Source organism: Pararge aegeria, chromosome 10 (genome assembly GCF_905163445.1).
Source record: "Pararge aegeria chromosome 10, ilParAegt1.1, whole genome shotgun sequence".
In the NCBI taxonomy this organism is placed as follows: Eukaryota; Metazoa; Arthropoda; class Insecta; order Lepidoptera; family Nymphalidae; genus Pararge; species Pararge aegeria.
This window is the reverse complement of record NC_053189.1, coordinates 18,762,069-18,779,603: the sequence shown is the minus strand read 5'-3', so window position 1 is coordinate 18,779,603 and position 17,535 is coordinate 18,762,069. Positions and strand designations below refer to the sequence as shown.

At 36.3% G+C, this 17,535-nt stretch overlaps 2 protein-coding genes across 2 annotated transcripts; both read left to right on the top strand.

The window, feature by feature from the left end:
• The first annotated feature begins 28 nt into the window (after positions 1 to 28).
• On the top strand, positions 29 to 12,411 carry LOC120626970 (peroxisomal membrane protein 11C-like). The gene is made up of 4 exons (XM_039894787.1): positions 29 to 303; positions 1,367 to 1,531; positions 6,963 to 7,150; positions 10,452 to 12,411. The coding sequence occupies exons 1-4, from the start codon at positions 244 to 246 to the stop codon at positions 10,714 to 10,716; spliced, it is 678 nt and encodes a 225-aa protein (XP_039750721.1). The 5' UTR covers positions 29 to 243; the 3' UTR covers positions 10,717 to 12,411.
• A 1,320-nt stretch (positions 12,412 to 13,731) lies between these two features.
• LOC120627133 (peroxisomal membrane protein 11C-like) lies at positions 13,732 to 17,311 on the top strand. The gene is made up of 4 exons (XM_039894988.1): positions 13,732 to 13,833; positions 15,045 to 15,209; positions 15,797 to 15,981; positions 17,053 to 17,311. Exons 1-4 carry the CDS (start codon positions 13,777 to 13,779, stop codon positions 17,309 to 17,311), a joined length of 666 nt encoding a protein of 221 aa, XP_039750922.1. The 5' UTR covers positions 13,732 to 13,776.
• Positions 17,312 to 17,535: the final 224 nt, after the last annotated feature.

Here is a 17,535-nt window from a genome sequence, read left to right as displayed (position 1 = left end):
ACAACCAACATTGACATTTTGACATTCACTCAGCTGTTGCGTTAATCACTGTGGCTTTCGGCGTTTGCTAACCTTTCGAAATCATATCACTATCAAGGCCCTCAAGTTTTGCGAAGAGAATGGAGAAATGCAGTAGTTTCCAAACAAAAATCTGCACAATCAGACGTGTTTGTGCTGCTGACAATTCAACCAGCAAAGATAACTTATCAGTAGATTAAAAAGATACAAAGTTTTGATTGCACAATGTCGTCAGTTGTGGAGGATGTTTGTGAATTATTGGATAGTTATAACGGGCGCGACAAGGTAAACTATGCGGAAACAACGCGGCCTTCGTATTGAACTGTGTAAAGGTGGAAATACCAGTCAATAACCTGTTGTTTCATACCATTTTGCATTTCCTATATAATATTAGCTAGATTACGTACAAATTATATAGCACAGTTCTGTAATTCAAAAGAAAATACTACTAACATAAAGTGCATATTATAAATAAATTTTTTATTACTCTTATGAGCATCAATGTATTTAACCAAGATTTCCTTTAATCAATTGGAAATGTCAAATACTTAGTATTATATTAAGCTAATATATTTTAATGAAGTTGAATGATGGAATGCATAATAATAACTAATATCTAAGTACCTAATTAATAAAATAGGTATTGGTAAAACTGTATCTTAATAATAATTTATTCTTAAATTGATGCATTAAATAACAGAACTATATGAGGTAAGCTTATGAATAATTAAAAGGGCAGCCTCCAGGCTGATATGATGTGTTAACCTGCCACTGTTGTTTCCCGAAATAGGTATATGGAATAAAATGTGTGTACGGTTATATTCAACCTTATAAAAAAGTTACAAGTGATTGAATATCAGAAAATGTTATTGTCTTCAAATCATCTATCAAAAGTTACTACAAGCACTGTCATTGATTGATTTGAAAGGAAATATTGTATTACAATCTTTATCTATTCTTATATTACACTAAATCTTAAGGAGTTTAAAAAAATGTAAGCAATCTTGACATGTCATCTAAATATTATTTCAATAAATCAAAAAAATTGCAAATGAAATGAATGTTTTTGTTTTCTGAACTTTTAGTAATAATTTAATTCACTTATTAGTTTAAGAGTTGCCTCTTAAATGAAGCTACTTATTTAGCTATATTCATCTACTCTCATACTGAAAATTATTATTATTTATTTAAAACCTTTCTTTACTGCTGTAATTTTTTTTATGTCCTTAGTTTGTAAATCCTAAGAGCGACACTAAATAAATTAGTATTGACACTTGCTTTTGCCTGTGTCTGTATAAATGATGTATTTAAATGTCAAGTTAGTTAAAGTATCAGATGACGTTTCCAGGTAGTCCGCCTAGCTTGTTACACCTGCAAGTTGTATGGGTGCTTGCGTGGCGAGCAGGCGTGGCAGACGGCGGGGTCGCGGCTATCCGGCGCGCGGCTCATGCTGCGCCTGTTCGACGACATACCCATGATCCGACACACATACAACTATGGCTTAGGAAAACATGTGAGTGATATGTTATATATGTGGAATGTTTTTGTGTGTTTATGTTAGAAATATATGGTGAGGCTACTTTGAGTATACCTATATTTGGCACAAAGGGATTTGCGTGCACAGCTCTTTTCTGTTTGTTTGCTCTGTTTTGAAGATAACCACTTGAAGTTTGAAAATCTCTTATTGGCAGCGTCATTTCTGGCATTTGTACCGCCGTAATCTGTGCAAATAAATGAATTGAATGTGAGGAATTTTCGACAGGTGAAACATTCAGGTACTAACTATAAGTAGTCTAATAAAAACTCATTTGGGTTGGGCATAACATTAATATACTGCCTTACCCTGGTCAGGTTAACAAGCTTCCATCTTAAAAAGTCACTGATTACCTGAAGTCACTTGAATAAAAACTTCAGGTCAAGTAAGACGGCAGACAATCAGTTCTAACTTATCATTAAAAAAAAGTGTACTAAAATGGAATAATCACACTGTTCAGTTCATAAATAATATAATACATATAAAAATATCATACAGAGTTATACCTACTGGCATAAGTACACAATTATAGGTGTTCCAGTGTTCTGATAACATCTAAAATATTTATGTTATTGTATTTGCTTATCAAAAAATCTAATCCACTGTGATAATGTATATGTAATATGATATATAATAGGTTAACAAATTCCGACCAAAATTGTTATTGTTTTTGAAGCTATACTTCCTTAGCGGCGTTAGGAAAAAGCTAAGGAGTGAAATTATACGATGCGAAATAAATGCGCGCGCACATGGTGACGTGATTAAAAAAAAAGAGTGAGAGGGGAATACATCATCCGCCTGGTCACTTTTTAGGATACGCGCGTGCTAAAAAAATATATAGAGGTTGGAAGACCCAGGTATTCCGATATTCACTATAATACCCACAATGTTCAGGATGGCACTTAGATCTCTCATTAATTAACAGTATTATTGAAGCTAAATACCTAGTTTCTCATATTAAAGTATTAATTTTATAAAAGACATCATTAAATCCCACCAACCTGCTTTAGAGCAGTGTTGTGGGTCTGTACTCTATAAACCTGACTTCCCAAGGAGTGAAATAAAACAACTGGACTGACTCTAATACTGTATATTAGGCTTCTCTATAATTCATATTACTTGTTACCTTCAAATGACTCTACTACCAGTTCGGAATGCTGTCTTCGGCAGAGAAGATCACTGGCAAGAAACTCTACCGTTGCTCTTTTATTCAATCAATTAAAACAAGACTTATAAACACAATTACAACATTATCATATGTTATAACGCTAGGCCCTTTGATACAAGACATATAAGACAGGTCAAACATAAATACTATGATCACTTATAACATCAGGACTTTTGAAACAAATTGTTTGTACAGAGCAACCTCTGCTACATAAGCTATCTGTATGAAATAATGCTAGGGCTCCATATATGATACCTAAATAACCCAAAGGATATAAGAGATATACTTATCTGATGCAATATCAGGTACAACCATAGTACCAACAACTTTTAACGACTCCATCACCAGTACATACGACTTGTTTCGCCACAACAATATTTCGTTAAGTGTATCGTTTCCATTATAAATCATCTCAACCCAATTTGTAACGTTCTATCCACAATACTTTACTTAATCTCTTTTTTTCAATTCATTACTTTAAATCCGTCCTAACTTTTTCTTTGCCGCCAATCTATATTGTCAAACTCGCGTCTCCCGCCATAGATCCTATACTTTTATTTGACAGTCTACTAAAGTCCATTATTCTATTTTCAATACATTATCAATGAGTATACAAACTATGATTTGTTGATATATTTAATATAATCATCGGGTTTATCATAGATAAAGTGCTGTAATTCCCTATTTCCTAACACGGCCATTCTGACAAGTACTTCGTTCTCGAAGTACATAGGGTTATTCTTTTTAGGTATATACTTTGTATCATAAGTCTTTAGGTTCAAAGAACATGCTTATAAGTACATCATCTTATGTACACCTCTATAAAATTAGTTCAAATGGTATATAAGCATAAAAAAATCATCAAATCAGTTACATTCTGTATACACTTTTATCAATAAACTGTAAACAATATTCTATCAAAAGATAGGCATAATCAAAACATTTTATAATTAAAGTGACCAAAAAAAATTTTCATTAAAATTCCAAACCATTTAACATATTACAACAATATAATACTTCTAATAAAGTAAAATGATTAATTTTCAACAATGTAAATCAAAAACACTCATTTTCATTTATCTTGTACATTTTAACATGTACAATCACAATCCAAATATTTCCATCTCAATATAAATCTCAAACAATTTATCCTTTTGCCTCTAGTCCAACTTTATCAAAATATCCACACAGGTAATTGTATTTCCCATCAATTCTGTCATTAACATTGTTAGTCTCATTTAGTCACAGATGCAATCGGTACAGTCTAATAGTCAAACCAATATATACCAAAACACCAACACCCACTGGTGATATCAACAACATGATCACTCTCAAGTGATATCAATAACATCATCACCCACTGGTGATATCAACAACATCATCACTCTCAAGTGATATCAATAACATCATCACCCACTGGTGATATCAACATCATCACTCTCAAGTGATATCAATAACATCATCACCCACTGGTGATATCAACAACATCATCACCCACTTGTGATATTCATATTTTTTCCACTGTCCAAGTCAAGTAATATATAAGATAAATATAAATAAATTAATATAAAAACGCTAAGATGGAATTATTTCTATTATGGAGGGTTTACCTCTTTTTTTTTTTCATATCATCATAAAAGCCAAGGTTTATGTTTAATTGTTATTTCTATTATTTCAATCTAAACATCAATTAACCCACCTGTTTAACAGAATCATTTATCATGCAAGGACTCTTAAAATTTCACATAAAATTTGATAATTTAAACAACTGTAAACCTAAGTATAATCTAATTATTTATAATGCAACTAATATATTTTCCTTTGCAGCAGCAACATTAATTTAGTTTAATATTGTATTTTATTTATATCATTTTTAAAAACTTCTCTCAACATCATACTGAAAGATCACTGACCTAACCTAACCCACAACATTTAAGCTGACTCCTAATTCTTTTCTTCACACAACCCAACATAGAAACTAAACTATTTCATTTAGCTATTCAGTAGTAATTTTCCTTATATGTATTGTTCTGATACATAATCATATTCTATTCTATTCTACCAACAAAATTTTTTTTTTTTGTTTGTTTTGTTTTGTTTTGTTTTATGTGTATTCTTTTATATGTTCTGAATAATTTACATAATCTCTCCTATCTCGGCTTTCCTGACAAGTACTTCGATCTCGAAGTACATAGAAAAGTTCCTAAATAAATGTTAACAGCTCGGCTAACCTGACTAGTTGCTCAATATAAACTTGAAATCTTGTATGTAATAAATAAGAATTAAAAGAAAAATCTATTACACATTCCGTTCGGCTAACCTGACCAGTTAAATTATTTTAACCTGGACAGTCTAATAAAATAAAACTTAGCACAAATTCCTTTTGGCTAACCTGATTAATTAAATAAAACTTGATAATTCAAATTAATCAAACTTATCACACATTCTGTTTGGCTAACTTGACTAGTTGGTTTATAACAAACAAAACAAATATAAATCAAATCTATTTTTGACTCCAAGTAAAAAAGAGCCACTAGGCCATACCAGTTTCAAATAATAAGTACTATCTTTCAAAGTAGAAACAACAAAAATAAAAAATAAAAATATCACATCAATTGGTTCCCCAGACCACATATCCTTATATAGAATTTCAACAAGCATGGTGCTTTGTCTCCAGAGTGTTTCTGTTTCAGCACATAGCAGCAAAAAGTTGAGGCATCATCATAAACATCAAACTCTACTATGTCCACATTTGACGGGATGGTTCTAAAAAAAGTAAATCTGCATTAGAGAAAGGCATAAATTGGACATGAATAGGATCCCACTTCTGATGCTAAAAAAATATATAGAGGTTGGAAGACCCAGGTATTCCGATATTCACTATAATACCCACAATGTTCAGGATGGCACTTAGATCTCTCATTAATTAACAGTATTATTGAAGCTAAATACCTAGTTTCTCATATTAAAGTATTAATTTTATAAAAGACATCATTAAATCCCACCAACCTGCTTTAGAGCAGTGTTGTGGGTCTGTACTCTATAAACCTGACTTCCCAAGGAGTGAAATAAAACAACTGGACTGACTCTAATACTGTATATTAGGCTTCTCTATAATTCATATTACTTGTTACCTTCAAATGACTCTACTACCAGTTCGGAATGCTGTCTTCGGCAGAGAAGATCACTGGCAAGAAACTCTACCGTTGCTCTTTTATTCAATCAATTAAAACAAGACTTATAAACACAATTACAACATTATCATATGTTATAACGCTAGGCCCTTTGATACAAGACATATAAGACAGGTCAAACATAAATACTATGATCACTTATAACATCAGGACTTTTGAAACAAATTGTTTGTACAGAGCAACCTCTGCTACATAAGCTATCTGTATGAAATAATGCTAGGGCTCCATATATGATACCTAAATAACCCAAAGGATATAAGAGATATACTTATCTGATGCAATATCAGGTACAACCATAGTACCAACAACTTTTAACGACTCCATCACCAGTACATACGACTTGTTTCGCCACAACAATATTTCGTTAAGTGTATCGTTTCCATTATAAATCATCTCAACCCAATTTGTAACGTTCTATCCACAATACTTTACTTAATCTCTTTTTTTCAATTCATTACTTTAAATCCGTCCTAACTTTTTCTTTGCCGCCAATCTATATTGTCAAACTCGCGTCTCCCGCCATAGATCCTATACTTTTATTTGACAGTCTACTAAAGTCCATTATTCTATTTTCAATACATTATCAATGAGTATACAAACTATGATTTGTTGATATATTTAATATAATCATCGGGTTTATCATAGATAAAGTGCTGTAATTCCCTATTTCCTAACACGCGCACACCATCGCAAAAAGCTTCGGCACCCGTAGTTAGCTTTAAGGTTTGACAGTGTAAACTTTCAATAGTCCGAGTCTGCAGGCTCATTTTTGTACAATTTTATTGATTTAATTGTGCAAAAATCTCAAATTTCAATATCATTAATAATAATGAGATAACTAGATAATGATATAATAAAACTTTCAATTATTAAAATATTAAAGTATTATTAGTATTAAATACGTTTTTTCTATAGTTAGTGTCGTTTTCTCTACAAACGTAGAATAACGCGTAAGATAAAATTTTTGAGCAGATTTTTATCTTGTGTAAGTATAACTTCTAACGCATGTTCATAAGTACAAACACGTTTTTTTATTAAACATTTTTAGGAGTCTACAAAAATAGCGGCAGTGCTTGGCGTGCTGGCCAACATCGTGGACCAAACGTTCCTGCCCGTGGAGAAGGCGTGCTGGCTGCACGAGGTGGGCGTGCTGCGCCTGTCCGCTCCGGCCGCCAGCCGCCTGGAGGTGCTCAGCACGGTGCTGTGGGCCGCCAGCCTGTACATCTCTCTCATACAGTGAGTGCCGCAGTGGGTCGAACGCGCCCGCGGGCCGTGATACCGTTTCAACTGCTTAGTTTTGATCCTTAGCTAACGCCCACACCCTAATGAGATGCCCCTACCCTTTGGAATTTCAAGCTTGTAGGTGGAATATTGACTAATACCCGTTCCCATAAACCTCGCATCGCCTAAGATTGTATGAGGATGTAGCTTTTCCCGCGACAGCCTCCATGCCTGTCTGTAGAAAACACAGACCAACTATTTAACTGACCTTAGAGTTTCTTCTTTAAAATCAGTTGAATTTTACTGGATTTTCAAACAATCCCATTCCGAAACCACCATATAAATATGATTCTAACAAACAAATTTTTAAAGAGATATTTTAAATACAATTTTTAGGATCGAGACAGAGATTTTATAAAAATGAACTTATTTTACAGCATCCTCTTAGGGATTGGTTTCGTAAACTCCTTTCTCAGCGAATACTCTAGATTCTGGCATCAAATTTGAAGAAGGCATAGAAGAAGTTAATGGTAATAACCGTGCCCGACGGCTACGGCTGAAAAGGCAGCTTCACTATTTATTTAAGTGCAAATGCCTTTTTGCTAAACTTTACAAGTTAGCCGAAAAGTGGGAATTCTTACTCAGATAATATTACATGGGTAGTGTAGTTTAATGTCAACTCATAACAGTGTAAGCCATGGAAGTAATGCTTACCTAAATTGCTGGGGAAATTGTTTAAATACGGAAAAATTTACATTAACTATAATTAGTGGTACTAGATTGCGTTGCGTCATCTACTATTAACCAAAACAATGATTCGCAAATTTCCAACTTTGCGATGTACCTAATTGCACTTTTTCTAATTATCGTATGATTTCAGTCAGTTTCATTAACATGATTGTGTAATCTCAATGTTTGTTGCCTCGGTAACTGTCCCGTTGGTTTTATGGTTAGCATGTTCGCCTAATATGGTTATTGGGTTGGGCCAAGAATTGTAAGGTGTTGAATATTTATGCCAAAAATTACCAGGAATGGTAGGTAATAACCCATGCTAGAAATTGGTGTGGTCCATCCCAATGCCTCGAAGAGCACTTTGAACTAGTAAATAATTACATAGTAATCTCATATCTGATGTTGCGTAATTGAAAAATGGAAAGATCTTTACTCCGGACCAAGATCAAAAGCCCACCCGTGGGATATGAGGATGTAGATATATGTTTGGCTTACTATAATATTTTATAAGTGTTTTATGTAGGATTTTCTATGTATTTTTTGTTCCACTTTAAGTTATCCCTTGACTTCATAGTAAGTCATAATGCAGTCTTAGATCGTATCGGGCTAACCTGTTAAGGGTATTTATACTCCGAAACGCTAAATCGCTTAGCGGCACGTCTTTGTGGAAACGAGCCAATGCCGAAGCTACCAGACGAAATGAGGTGTTAATATTAAATTCATTAACGAGATAGAAGTTTGAGACTAGAAGTAAGTAACATTGAAGGGACGTTATTTATTTCTTATTCAACTAAGACAACAGTGTTTTTTAGATCGCAATACATATTTTTAACATAGATACACTTTTTAAGTAGGTATTTGAGTAGATACATTTTATGCGAAGGTCTTAAATTGTGTTCACGGTATTAGATCTCATAGAAACCTGATAACTTCCCGGCCTTTTTGACCTCGACTTATTTGTCTACACACTTACAGTGTGTCATAGTGATCGTAACTATTCACTGAGGGGGGACAGATTAAGTAGTGTATTAAATGTAGTTAAGCGAGATCTAATAACTCAGCTAGCATCTGATCACCTAACACAGAATGAAAATAACACCTATAATATGTGAGTGTACTTCACTGAGAGCGTGGGGGAACCTATTCAAAGGGGCGCGACCAATGTCGAGTTTTGAAGTTATACTTCTTGAGCGGCGTTAGGAAAAAATCATGGGAGTCAAATTATACGATGTAACGAAATGCGCGTGCAAATGGTTACACGATTTTAACAGAATGAAGGTAGTTGCGAAACCGAGTGAGAGGGAAATACATCGTCGTCACTTTTTACGATGCACGTACACGCCGTCGCAAAACCGCAAAACCGGCACCCTGAATTTAGCTATACGGGTTGACAGTGACCACTTTCAATTGTCAAAGACTGCGGGCTCATTCCGCTGATTTAATTGATTGATTTTAATGTTCAGTGGAACTGGGTGGTCCAATAATGAGATAACTATATAATGCATTAAAATAAAACATTCAATCTATTCAATACCTTTTTTCCATTGTTAGTGTCGTTTCCCATACAAACGTAGAATACGGCGTAAGATGAAATTTTTGAAAAGATTTTTATCTTGTTACGCTAAAGAAGTATAACTTCTAACGCTTGTATATAAGTACACCCACTATTTTTAATAATAAACTAATCCAGCTAGAGCATAAATGGTTCTCTATTAGAAAGATGCATCACTTCGTTGAAACTGCCATATGCGTGGCGTAATCCTTATTTTGCGTGGGCAAGAAGGAAACTAATTCTACCTACCCGTTTACACAGCAAATTACCTTATATCCTGTAAAGTTAAATGATTAACCTTTTGGTTTACGTTAGTCATAAATTTATAACCATGTTATCCTTAACGCCTACTACTGCGAATTAACTGTCTGAGTATAACTGTATTAAAAGAAATGTATTTTGAATCCTTCACGCTTGTCTAAAGTGGGTTAGATACTGAACTATAACTTTCAGGTTTTTGAGCCATGACATTCCTTTGTGGCCAAGCATTCTTCTGTATGTCACTGTACCTTGTAAAATAGGTTGAAGAATTCGCATTACATCACATGTTGAAAATATTCCACTTTTCTTTCTTTAATGGTTATTTGCATCTTTAGCGCTTCCAGTTTCATGGATATGGCGTCTGGCAGGAGCCACACTCTGCGCCTTATAGCCTGCCCGCAAATACGTCAATATTATTAACAATATCCTATTAATATTGAAAATGCGACAGTTTGTAAGGATTAATGTATGTTTGTTAACTCTTTCACGCAAAAATCACTGAACCAATTGGACTGAAAGTCGGAATGGAGATAGATAGTCTACCCTGGATTACAGCATACGCTAGTTTTTATTCCGTAAGTATGTGCGGTGCCGGAGGATTAATGAGAAACCGAAGAACGAAGCCCGTGTGCATCAGTATTGGTAAAAGATTGTCTGGGTAATAATATGAAGCCGGTGCGGGCAGCCATAGCCCTTACCTAGGAATATGCATTATCTACGTGTGTGGTCGCGCGGGTGAGACGTCGTCCTAACGGGCTCCTCGTGTCGCAGGACGGCGCGCGCCATGCGCCACACGTGGTGGCGCCGCGACTGCCTGCGCGCGGGCGCGGCGCGGCGCCAGCTGGACGCGCGGCTGTGGCTGCAGGGCGGCGCGGCGGCCAAGCTGGCGCTGGACCTGGTGCACGCCGGGAGCTGCCTGCCGCGCGGCTGGCTGTGGGGCGCGCGCCTGGCGCCCGCGCACGTGGCGGCCGCGGCCTCGCTGTCCTCGCTGGCGGGCATCGCGCTCTACTTCGCCCGCAAGCGCCTGATCAAGTGACGCCGCTCGTTTCTATTCCAGAACCGCACAAGTACAAATGAGGCATCGGGGGCCATCTGGGACTCGGCTCTCCTCTATCCTAGGTATAGAGAGAATTCGATTTTCTATCTCCCTCTCTCGCATTCGAGATAAGGAAATAGAACATGGAGCTCTCGAAACGCAAGTCTGCGGGTGTAAGATTATTTATTTACGTACCGCGCTACTTAAAAGAGTTACTTTTGGGAAATTCAACTGTGTACCATTTTTTTTGTTGAAGCTAATGCGTGAATTCTTACACGGCACGATGGTTTGCCTGCAGCATGCGGTAACAGTATTTGCCGCAGTTTATTTAATAGTGCCGTAAACAAAACTTGCAGCGGCGTAAACGAACGTCACTTCAGACAACGACGAAATGCCCAAGCAATTTACTGGCTCCGTTGCAAATAGGATCATATTGCTATAGCTTAAAGTAGGATTTTTTTTTATGAATATCGATACAGCCAACTGTGTCGAGATTCGTCTTGTTTTCAATAGAACCAGTAAATTGGGTATTATCGGTCTAAACTAAACCCTAATATTTAAATAAGACAAAACGTCAAGATTCGTAATGTCTTGACAATTTTTTTTTGTACACCATGCAGTAGTGCTTAGTGCATATAAATAAACTTTCGCTACATAGCGATCCCTAGCAGGCTTTACAAGTGGTGAATCCCAATGGCGTTTGGTACACTAAAGTAACCTTGGCTTTTCGTTTATTTAAATATTGACTAGGGGCTCTGCAGGGTATTCAAATATGAACATAATATGAAGTGATAAAATAAAATGTTAATATTATGTAAATATGACCTTTCAATGTATCATGTATATATTCATTTGGTTATTTCTTATTTCAAATATGAATAGATATGATTTCTTTGTACAGATTAGAACGTAATATAACTAAGAAGTTAATCATTACTCACTATAATATTATAAAATTTACTATAATGGTATAAGATTTCACCATTCAAATGTACGATTACAGCATAGACCCGGCGAGCGCTTTCACAGGGAATGTTTTTTTAAATAAAACTTGCAATACATAGCAAAACCGGAAATAAAAGCAGATTTTTTTGTAATTGTAAATATTTCCGAACATCATTGGACAGTTTTTCGAAATTAGTCATCATGCATATTGCAACTTTTTGTATTACCTATCACTAGATGACCCGGTGAACTTTGTATCAAGTTAACAACGCCATCTATTGGAGGTACTCCGAAGTAGCAATTCTACTGCTCGTTTGGCTCGAACGGTGCAGTTGTAGTGTGGACAATTCAATTTTCTATTGAGATACTTAAAGATACAAAAATAAAGATTTCCTTGAATTTGGCCATCAAATGCTGGTGTGAAATTTAAATAATAATGGAGTTTTAATAGATTTAAAGCATGATCGATGTTATCAACCCAACGCGTAATATAGGCGATCTCTCTCTAATCTCCGCTATATTCTTATTTTTGTAATTTAAAAAAATCTAAATGATCAGAATTCGTCTTTTTTGAAGTTTTCTAAATTCTTCATCGCCTTTTTATAAATATCCAATTTAAATGTCTCTAGTTTTTTCCCCCGTTTCTGTATGACGTATTATGTGAATGTCTAAAATAGTATAGGTTTTATAAATTGTTATTTAATTTACATTAATGTTGTAAGTCTACTTTATAATAAAAGGATGATAATATTATTTTGTTTTATTTATTTTGTTCGTCTTCGGATAAAGGCAAGAAAATATTTTCCAATTGTACTAAAATATTCGACTTAATCAAAACCTTAGCTAGTTTTTTGTCTACCAGGAGTGCCACACTTTATCATTCTGAAACTAAGTATAAGGCTTATTATCATAGGAGCGTGTATGGAATACAATACCTACGCAGTTATTTAAAAACAAAAGGTAAGTTAAAATATAAACAAAATAGGTTCAAAATTTTTTATTTTGTCTATAGCTTCTGTATGTATTGAAAACTTAACAGCAGTAAAAAAAAAAAAGGAGTTGTGTATATTTGGTGCTGCTACAAGGTAACACATCATCTTTCGATTATTTGCAGTCGTTTGTGAGAGAGAATGAAGAGTATAAATATGTCAGGTAAAACACTAGGTCCACAAGATGTTCAATTTATTAAGATGATTAGAAAGTTTCAATATATTATCCATCATATATTCAAACTTTCTAATCATCCAATGAAGTTCCAATATTATTCCCGAAAACCTTACTCAATAATATAGTTTCATCGCTATCTTTACCATCTGTACTTAATATTATAAAGCGTAAAAGTTTGTTTGTATATCTGGAACTTACAGTTCGATTAAAAGATAACCTTTGTGCAAAGTAGCCCTATTATTGAGAAAGGTGTGGACTATCCTATAACATTTCGTTCGATGCATGACGCGGGTGAATCTGCAAGAAAATCTAGGTCGTTATAATAATTTTATCTTTTAAAATGATAATTTGATTGGACAGAAGGATGGATGGATACAAATAATAAACGGAGTAGCCTAATTCGGTACTGTATCTGAATTTGCCCATAGAATCAAAATTAAGTTGAATGGAATTACTATTAAAGAAAATATCCTCTCAACCAAATATTTCACTTAATATTATCTCTAAATACTCGCACGTAGTTAAAAAATTCGATCTTAAAATATATCTTGCGAGCGTCTTACGTGCGGCGAATGTTATTCACAGATAATAATTATTATTTCAATAATTTCGTTATTCAAATAGGCTCATAGATGGCACTTTTGATGCATGCAATCAATACATAAAAAATAGACACATTCTAGTGAGACGATGGCTATAACTCATAAGTACATTAGCGATTACAGTATTTTAGAGCGAAGGTGGACAGCAATAAACTCCTGACGGGCTGGACACAGTGATACCATTACTACAATAGTGCTTAAACATTTCCAAAAACAATGTCTTGGTCCTATCTTATGAATTATCTTATCGCAATGAAATTGATAATATCCTCTATGCTGCCATGCAGCGCCCGCCAGTAGGCAGACGGTATTGAGCCCGTAGCAGTGCTGGCAGTCGAGTCACAAGATGGAGCTGGTAGACGAGTTCTGCAACTTGCTGCAGGTGCATACTAACCGGGATAAGGTGCGTTCGTGATATTTTCGTAAAAAATTAAGATTTATAAGGGAATTTTTGTATACGGCCTTTACTCTATTATGTCTAAATTTAAATCTTTAACAGTGTTCTTTACGTCGCTTACATAGAACTGGATTATGTACGGTTGGATATTCGTGGGCTTGCATATTTGTTGATACAAGCGAATGCACGCATTAATTAAATTAAAATAGGTAAAACAATTTTGTTGACCGTGACCGTGAGGTAATTTAAAAACCCCTAAGTTTAATAACAGGAATTGCAAGAATCTTCTAATCATTTTAATAATAAATATCGCTGTTTGTGTAAACCTCTATAACTAAGTTTGAAAGAATAGCCCGGACAGGTCTATTAATACTTATCAATGTAAATTGAAAAAAGAACTAGATATACATTCTTCTATATGCTAGAATACCTCGATGCTTCAAGAAAATTAAGTCTATGCTCGAAGCCTTCTCTCCAGGGGCGCCTGTGCCCAGCTGTGGGGCAATAATAAGCTGAAGATGAACCCAGACGTAAACCTGCTTTCAGTGAATAAGTATATTTTACTCCTGAATTGCTTTTCGAATTAATAATAAATAAAATAAATAAACATACTATGACAATACACACATCGCCACCTAGCCCCAAAGTAAGCGTAGCTTATGTTACGAAATGTGTACTAAGATGACTGATGAATATTTTTATGCATATTATACATAAATACTTAGAATATATATATAAACACCCAGACACTGAAAAACATTCATGCTCACCACACAAACATTTTCCAGTTGTGGGAATCGAACCCACGACCTTCGACTCAGAAAGCAGGGTCGCTGCAAACTGCGCCAATCGGCCGTCTTAACAAAAAATTAATGGATCGATCGTAAAAATCACGTGATATATGTGACAATGTTTGTCTACCCAACCGGTGAAAGGAAACATCGAGAGGAAACCTGAATGTCTGCGAAATCTCCGTAGCATTCTCGAAGGCGTGTGAAGTATACCAATCCGCACTTGGCCAGCGTTATGTACAACGGCTTAAACCTTTCTTATTCTGAGAGGAGACCCGTGCCCTATAATGGGCCAGTAGTGGGTTGATAATAATGACATATACCCACTTATTTCATTGGTGTCAGTGTCAAGATCATCCGATTTTCGAATTAGTCTAAGTCTTGAAGCGCTCAAACTGTGGATTTAAACTCTGTGATCGTCACCAGGTGGTATACCTGGCATGCTACTCGCTCAAGTTCTGGGGCGCGACGGCCAAGCGACCCGACCTCAGCACCGCGAGCGCCCGGCTGGCGGCTGCGCGCGCCGCCACACGCCTCTTCGATGACGCCGCCGTCATCAAAACCCTGCACGCTTATGGGCTAGGAAAACAGGTAGGTGCATAACACATTTTGTTCCTTAGTGCTATTACTAAAGGTGGCATAACGTTGGAATACCGAGCAGTGTTTTTTCAAGCTCTGGCGTTTGAAAGGGGCTGTCGGTTTAAGTGTTGGAAAACACTTCCTTACTATTCCTACATTCAATCTACCTATAGGTGATTTAACTGGACTAAAGGCTTCTCCCAACGGGAGGGATTTCCCGTAATTACCACGCTGGGCAGACGGGTTGGTGATTGCAGTAGATGGTAGTAGCAACACGGTCCTAGGACGCTGCTGCACGTACCCCGTTACGAGTACATTCCATTAGTCGCCTCGTACGACAGTCGCAGAAAATGTGGAGTAGCGCCAACTGTATTGTGATCTGCCGTCACCAGACGCCAATACGACATTATTTAAGTTGATTAATAATGCCAAGAACGTAACACCTACTTGGTATTTAATTGCCTACCTGGTTAAGAGATAACTAGGTAGTAACTCTACCTGATTACCATTGAACCATTGAATAAAACCCCTAAGCATTGCCTTCATTGGTGGTCTAAACTTTGTTTCGAATTCACGTCTTTAAATATTTTTGTCCCCAGGACGGCCCATGGTGGGGTCCATTAGGAACGTCCCACAGCATCTTCACACTAGCGTTCCTTCAGGCTGAGAAGCTGATCTTCCTTCTAGACACGGGCGTCCTTATCCTTGATGAACGCAAAGTCTACACGATTAGAACAGCGCACAAATTGTTCTGGTCCTTATTTACTTTCGTCGGATTCCTCAGGTAAATATAATATATGTTTTGGTTTATATGATTTATCGAATAAGTAGTATAGTTGTTGTCCTTGGAATGATGATATTTTTGTAAGCTTTGACAGATTTTCGCCAAAGATAAATCCGAATATCACAAGCAAATATCTTGGGAAACTACAATTTACGGTTGTTTACCATTTATAACCGTGCATAGAACTTAGGACATTGCCAGGCTAATATTCGCATCACTGTGCTACATTTTGTCGTTTAATATCGAAAGATACAAGGATAAGAAAGAACGATTGTTATCGAGATTGTTTTAACATCTATTGAACTTTATGGACAGGTTCTGATGCTACTGTCAACAGATCACTTGATACCTGATCAATGTGCTTTCATCTTATCCGTCTCGATGAACTTATCTCGTCATAAGATAAACTGAAATCCGGAAGGCACCATAAACTTCTAAATCCTATATTTAAATTCGTAAGTTATCTAGCATGGCAAGTAATAATTTTATTCTATGTGCCATGATGCCAATTTGATTCTAAAGTGGATGCGTAATTTTTTGTGCTTAAACTACTTACATCATCTTTATCTTTATAGAAATTAAGATGTTTGTTTGAGTTTTATTCCGTAAAATTCCTAAATGCTACAACTTTGGTCGTACCTAATATCATTGAAATCTTTGAATTGGGTATTAGAAATCTTCACTTTTATGCAAATAAATAGATATTGATCATTTGTGAGCGGCGATAGCGCATTGGGCAGGAGCTCGATTTACTTTCGGGGGGCCGAGTTCGAATCCCAGCTCGCACCTCTAACTTTTCTAAATTATGTGCGTTTTTTACAGTAATTAAAATATCAATTGCTTCAACGGTGAAGGAAAACATTGTGAGAAAACCTGCATGTCTAAAAGTTCCACAGTTCTCAAAGGTGTGTGTGGGACTCCACACACCTTCCACACACCAATCCGCACTGGGTCAGCGTGGTGAACTACGGCCTTAACCCCTTCTCATTGTGGGAGGAGACCCGTGCTCTGTAGTGGGCCGGTAATGGGTTAATGTGATGATGACGATGATGATTTTTTGCGGTCCAACAGAACAATCCGAGCTCTGCACATAGCAGCCCAAAACCTGCGGGACCCAGAACGAACGAAATGCGCCTCGGCAAGATTTACCCAGGCGACCCTCACCAGCACCAAGAGCCTCTTGGATGTCATCCATGTAGTGAGCTGGTTACCTCGCGGCTGGCTGTGGGGCGGCGCGCTGCAGTCCTCGCACGCCGCCGGGATGGCCGCGCTGTCCGGAGTCCTCGGACTCATCATTCACTACCGCGGAAAGAAGCTAGTACCACGATAAATAAACATGGCAAAAACAGAATGTAAAATTAAGACTCAATATCGAAACGAAGTGGGGTTAAGTTTCAACTTTGGTGATGCTGTTGCGGTTTGATCTGAACTGTCAGAGAGAGAATCGTCTTGTGGGTGAAGCGCCTGCGCAGGTCAACTCAAACCGTTGTCGATCCGTCCCTGTAATGCAACTGATTTAGATGTTAAAGTAAATCTGTCAAATTTGTATGGAGT

Bases quoted from the DNA above. Each gene is read 5' to 3' on its own strand.
- LOC120627133 (XM_039894988.1), top strand. From the start codon at position 13,777: ATGGAGCTGGTAGACGAGTTCTGCAACTTGCTGCAGGTGCATACTAAC. The intron at 13,834-15,044 runs GTGCGTTCGTGA...GATCGTCACCAG, and splicing joins TGCATACTAACCGGGATAAG to GTGGTATACCTGGCATGCTA. The intron at 15,982-17,052 runs GTAAATATAATA...GCGGTCCAACAG, and splicing joins ACTTTCGTCGGATTCCTCAG to AACAATCCGAGCTCTGCACA.
- LOC120626970 (XM_039894787.1), top strand. From the start codon at position 244: ATGTCGTCAGTTGTGGAGGATGTTTGTGAATTATTGGATAGTTATAAC. The intron at 304-1,366 runs GTAAACTATGCG...TGACGTTTCCAG, and splicing joins GTTATAACGGGCGCGACAAG to GTAGTCCGCCTAGCTTGTTA. The intron at 7,151-10,451 runs GTGAGTGCCGCA...CTCGTGTCGCAG, and splicing joins CTGTACATCTCTCTCATACA to GACGGCGCGCGCCATGCGCC.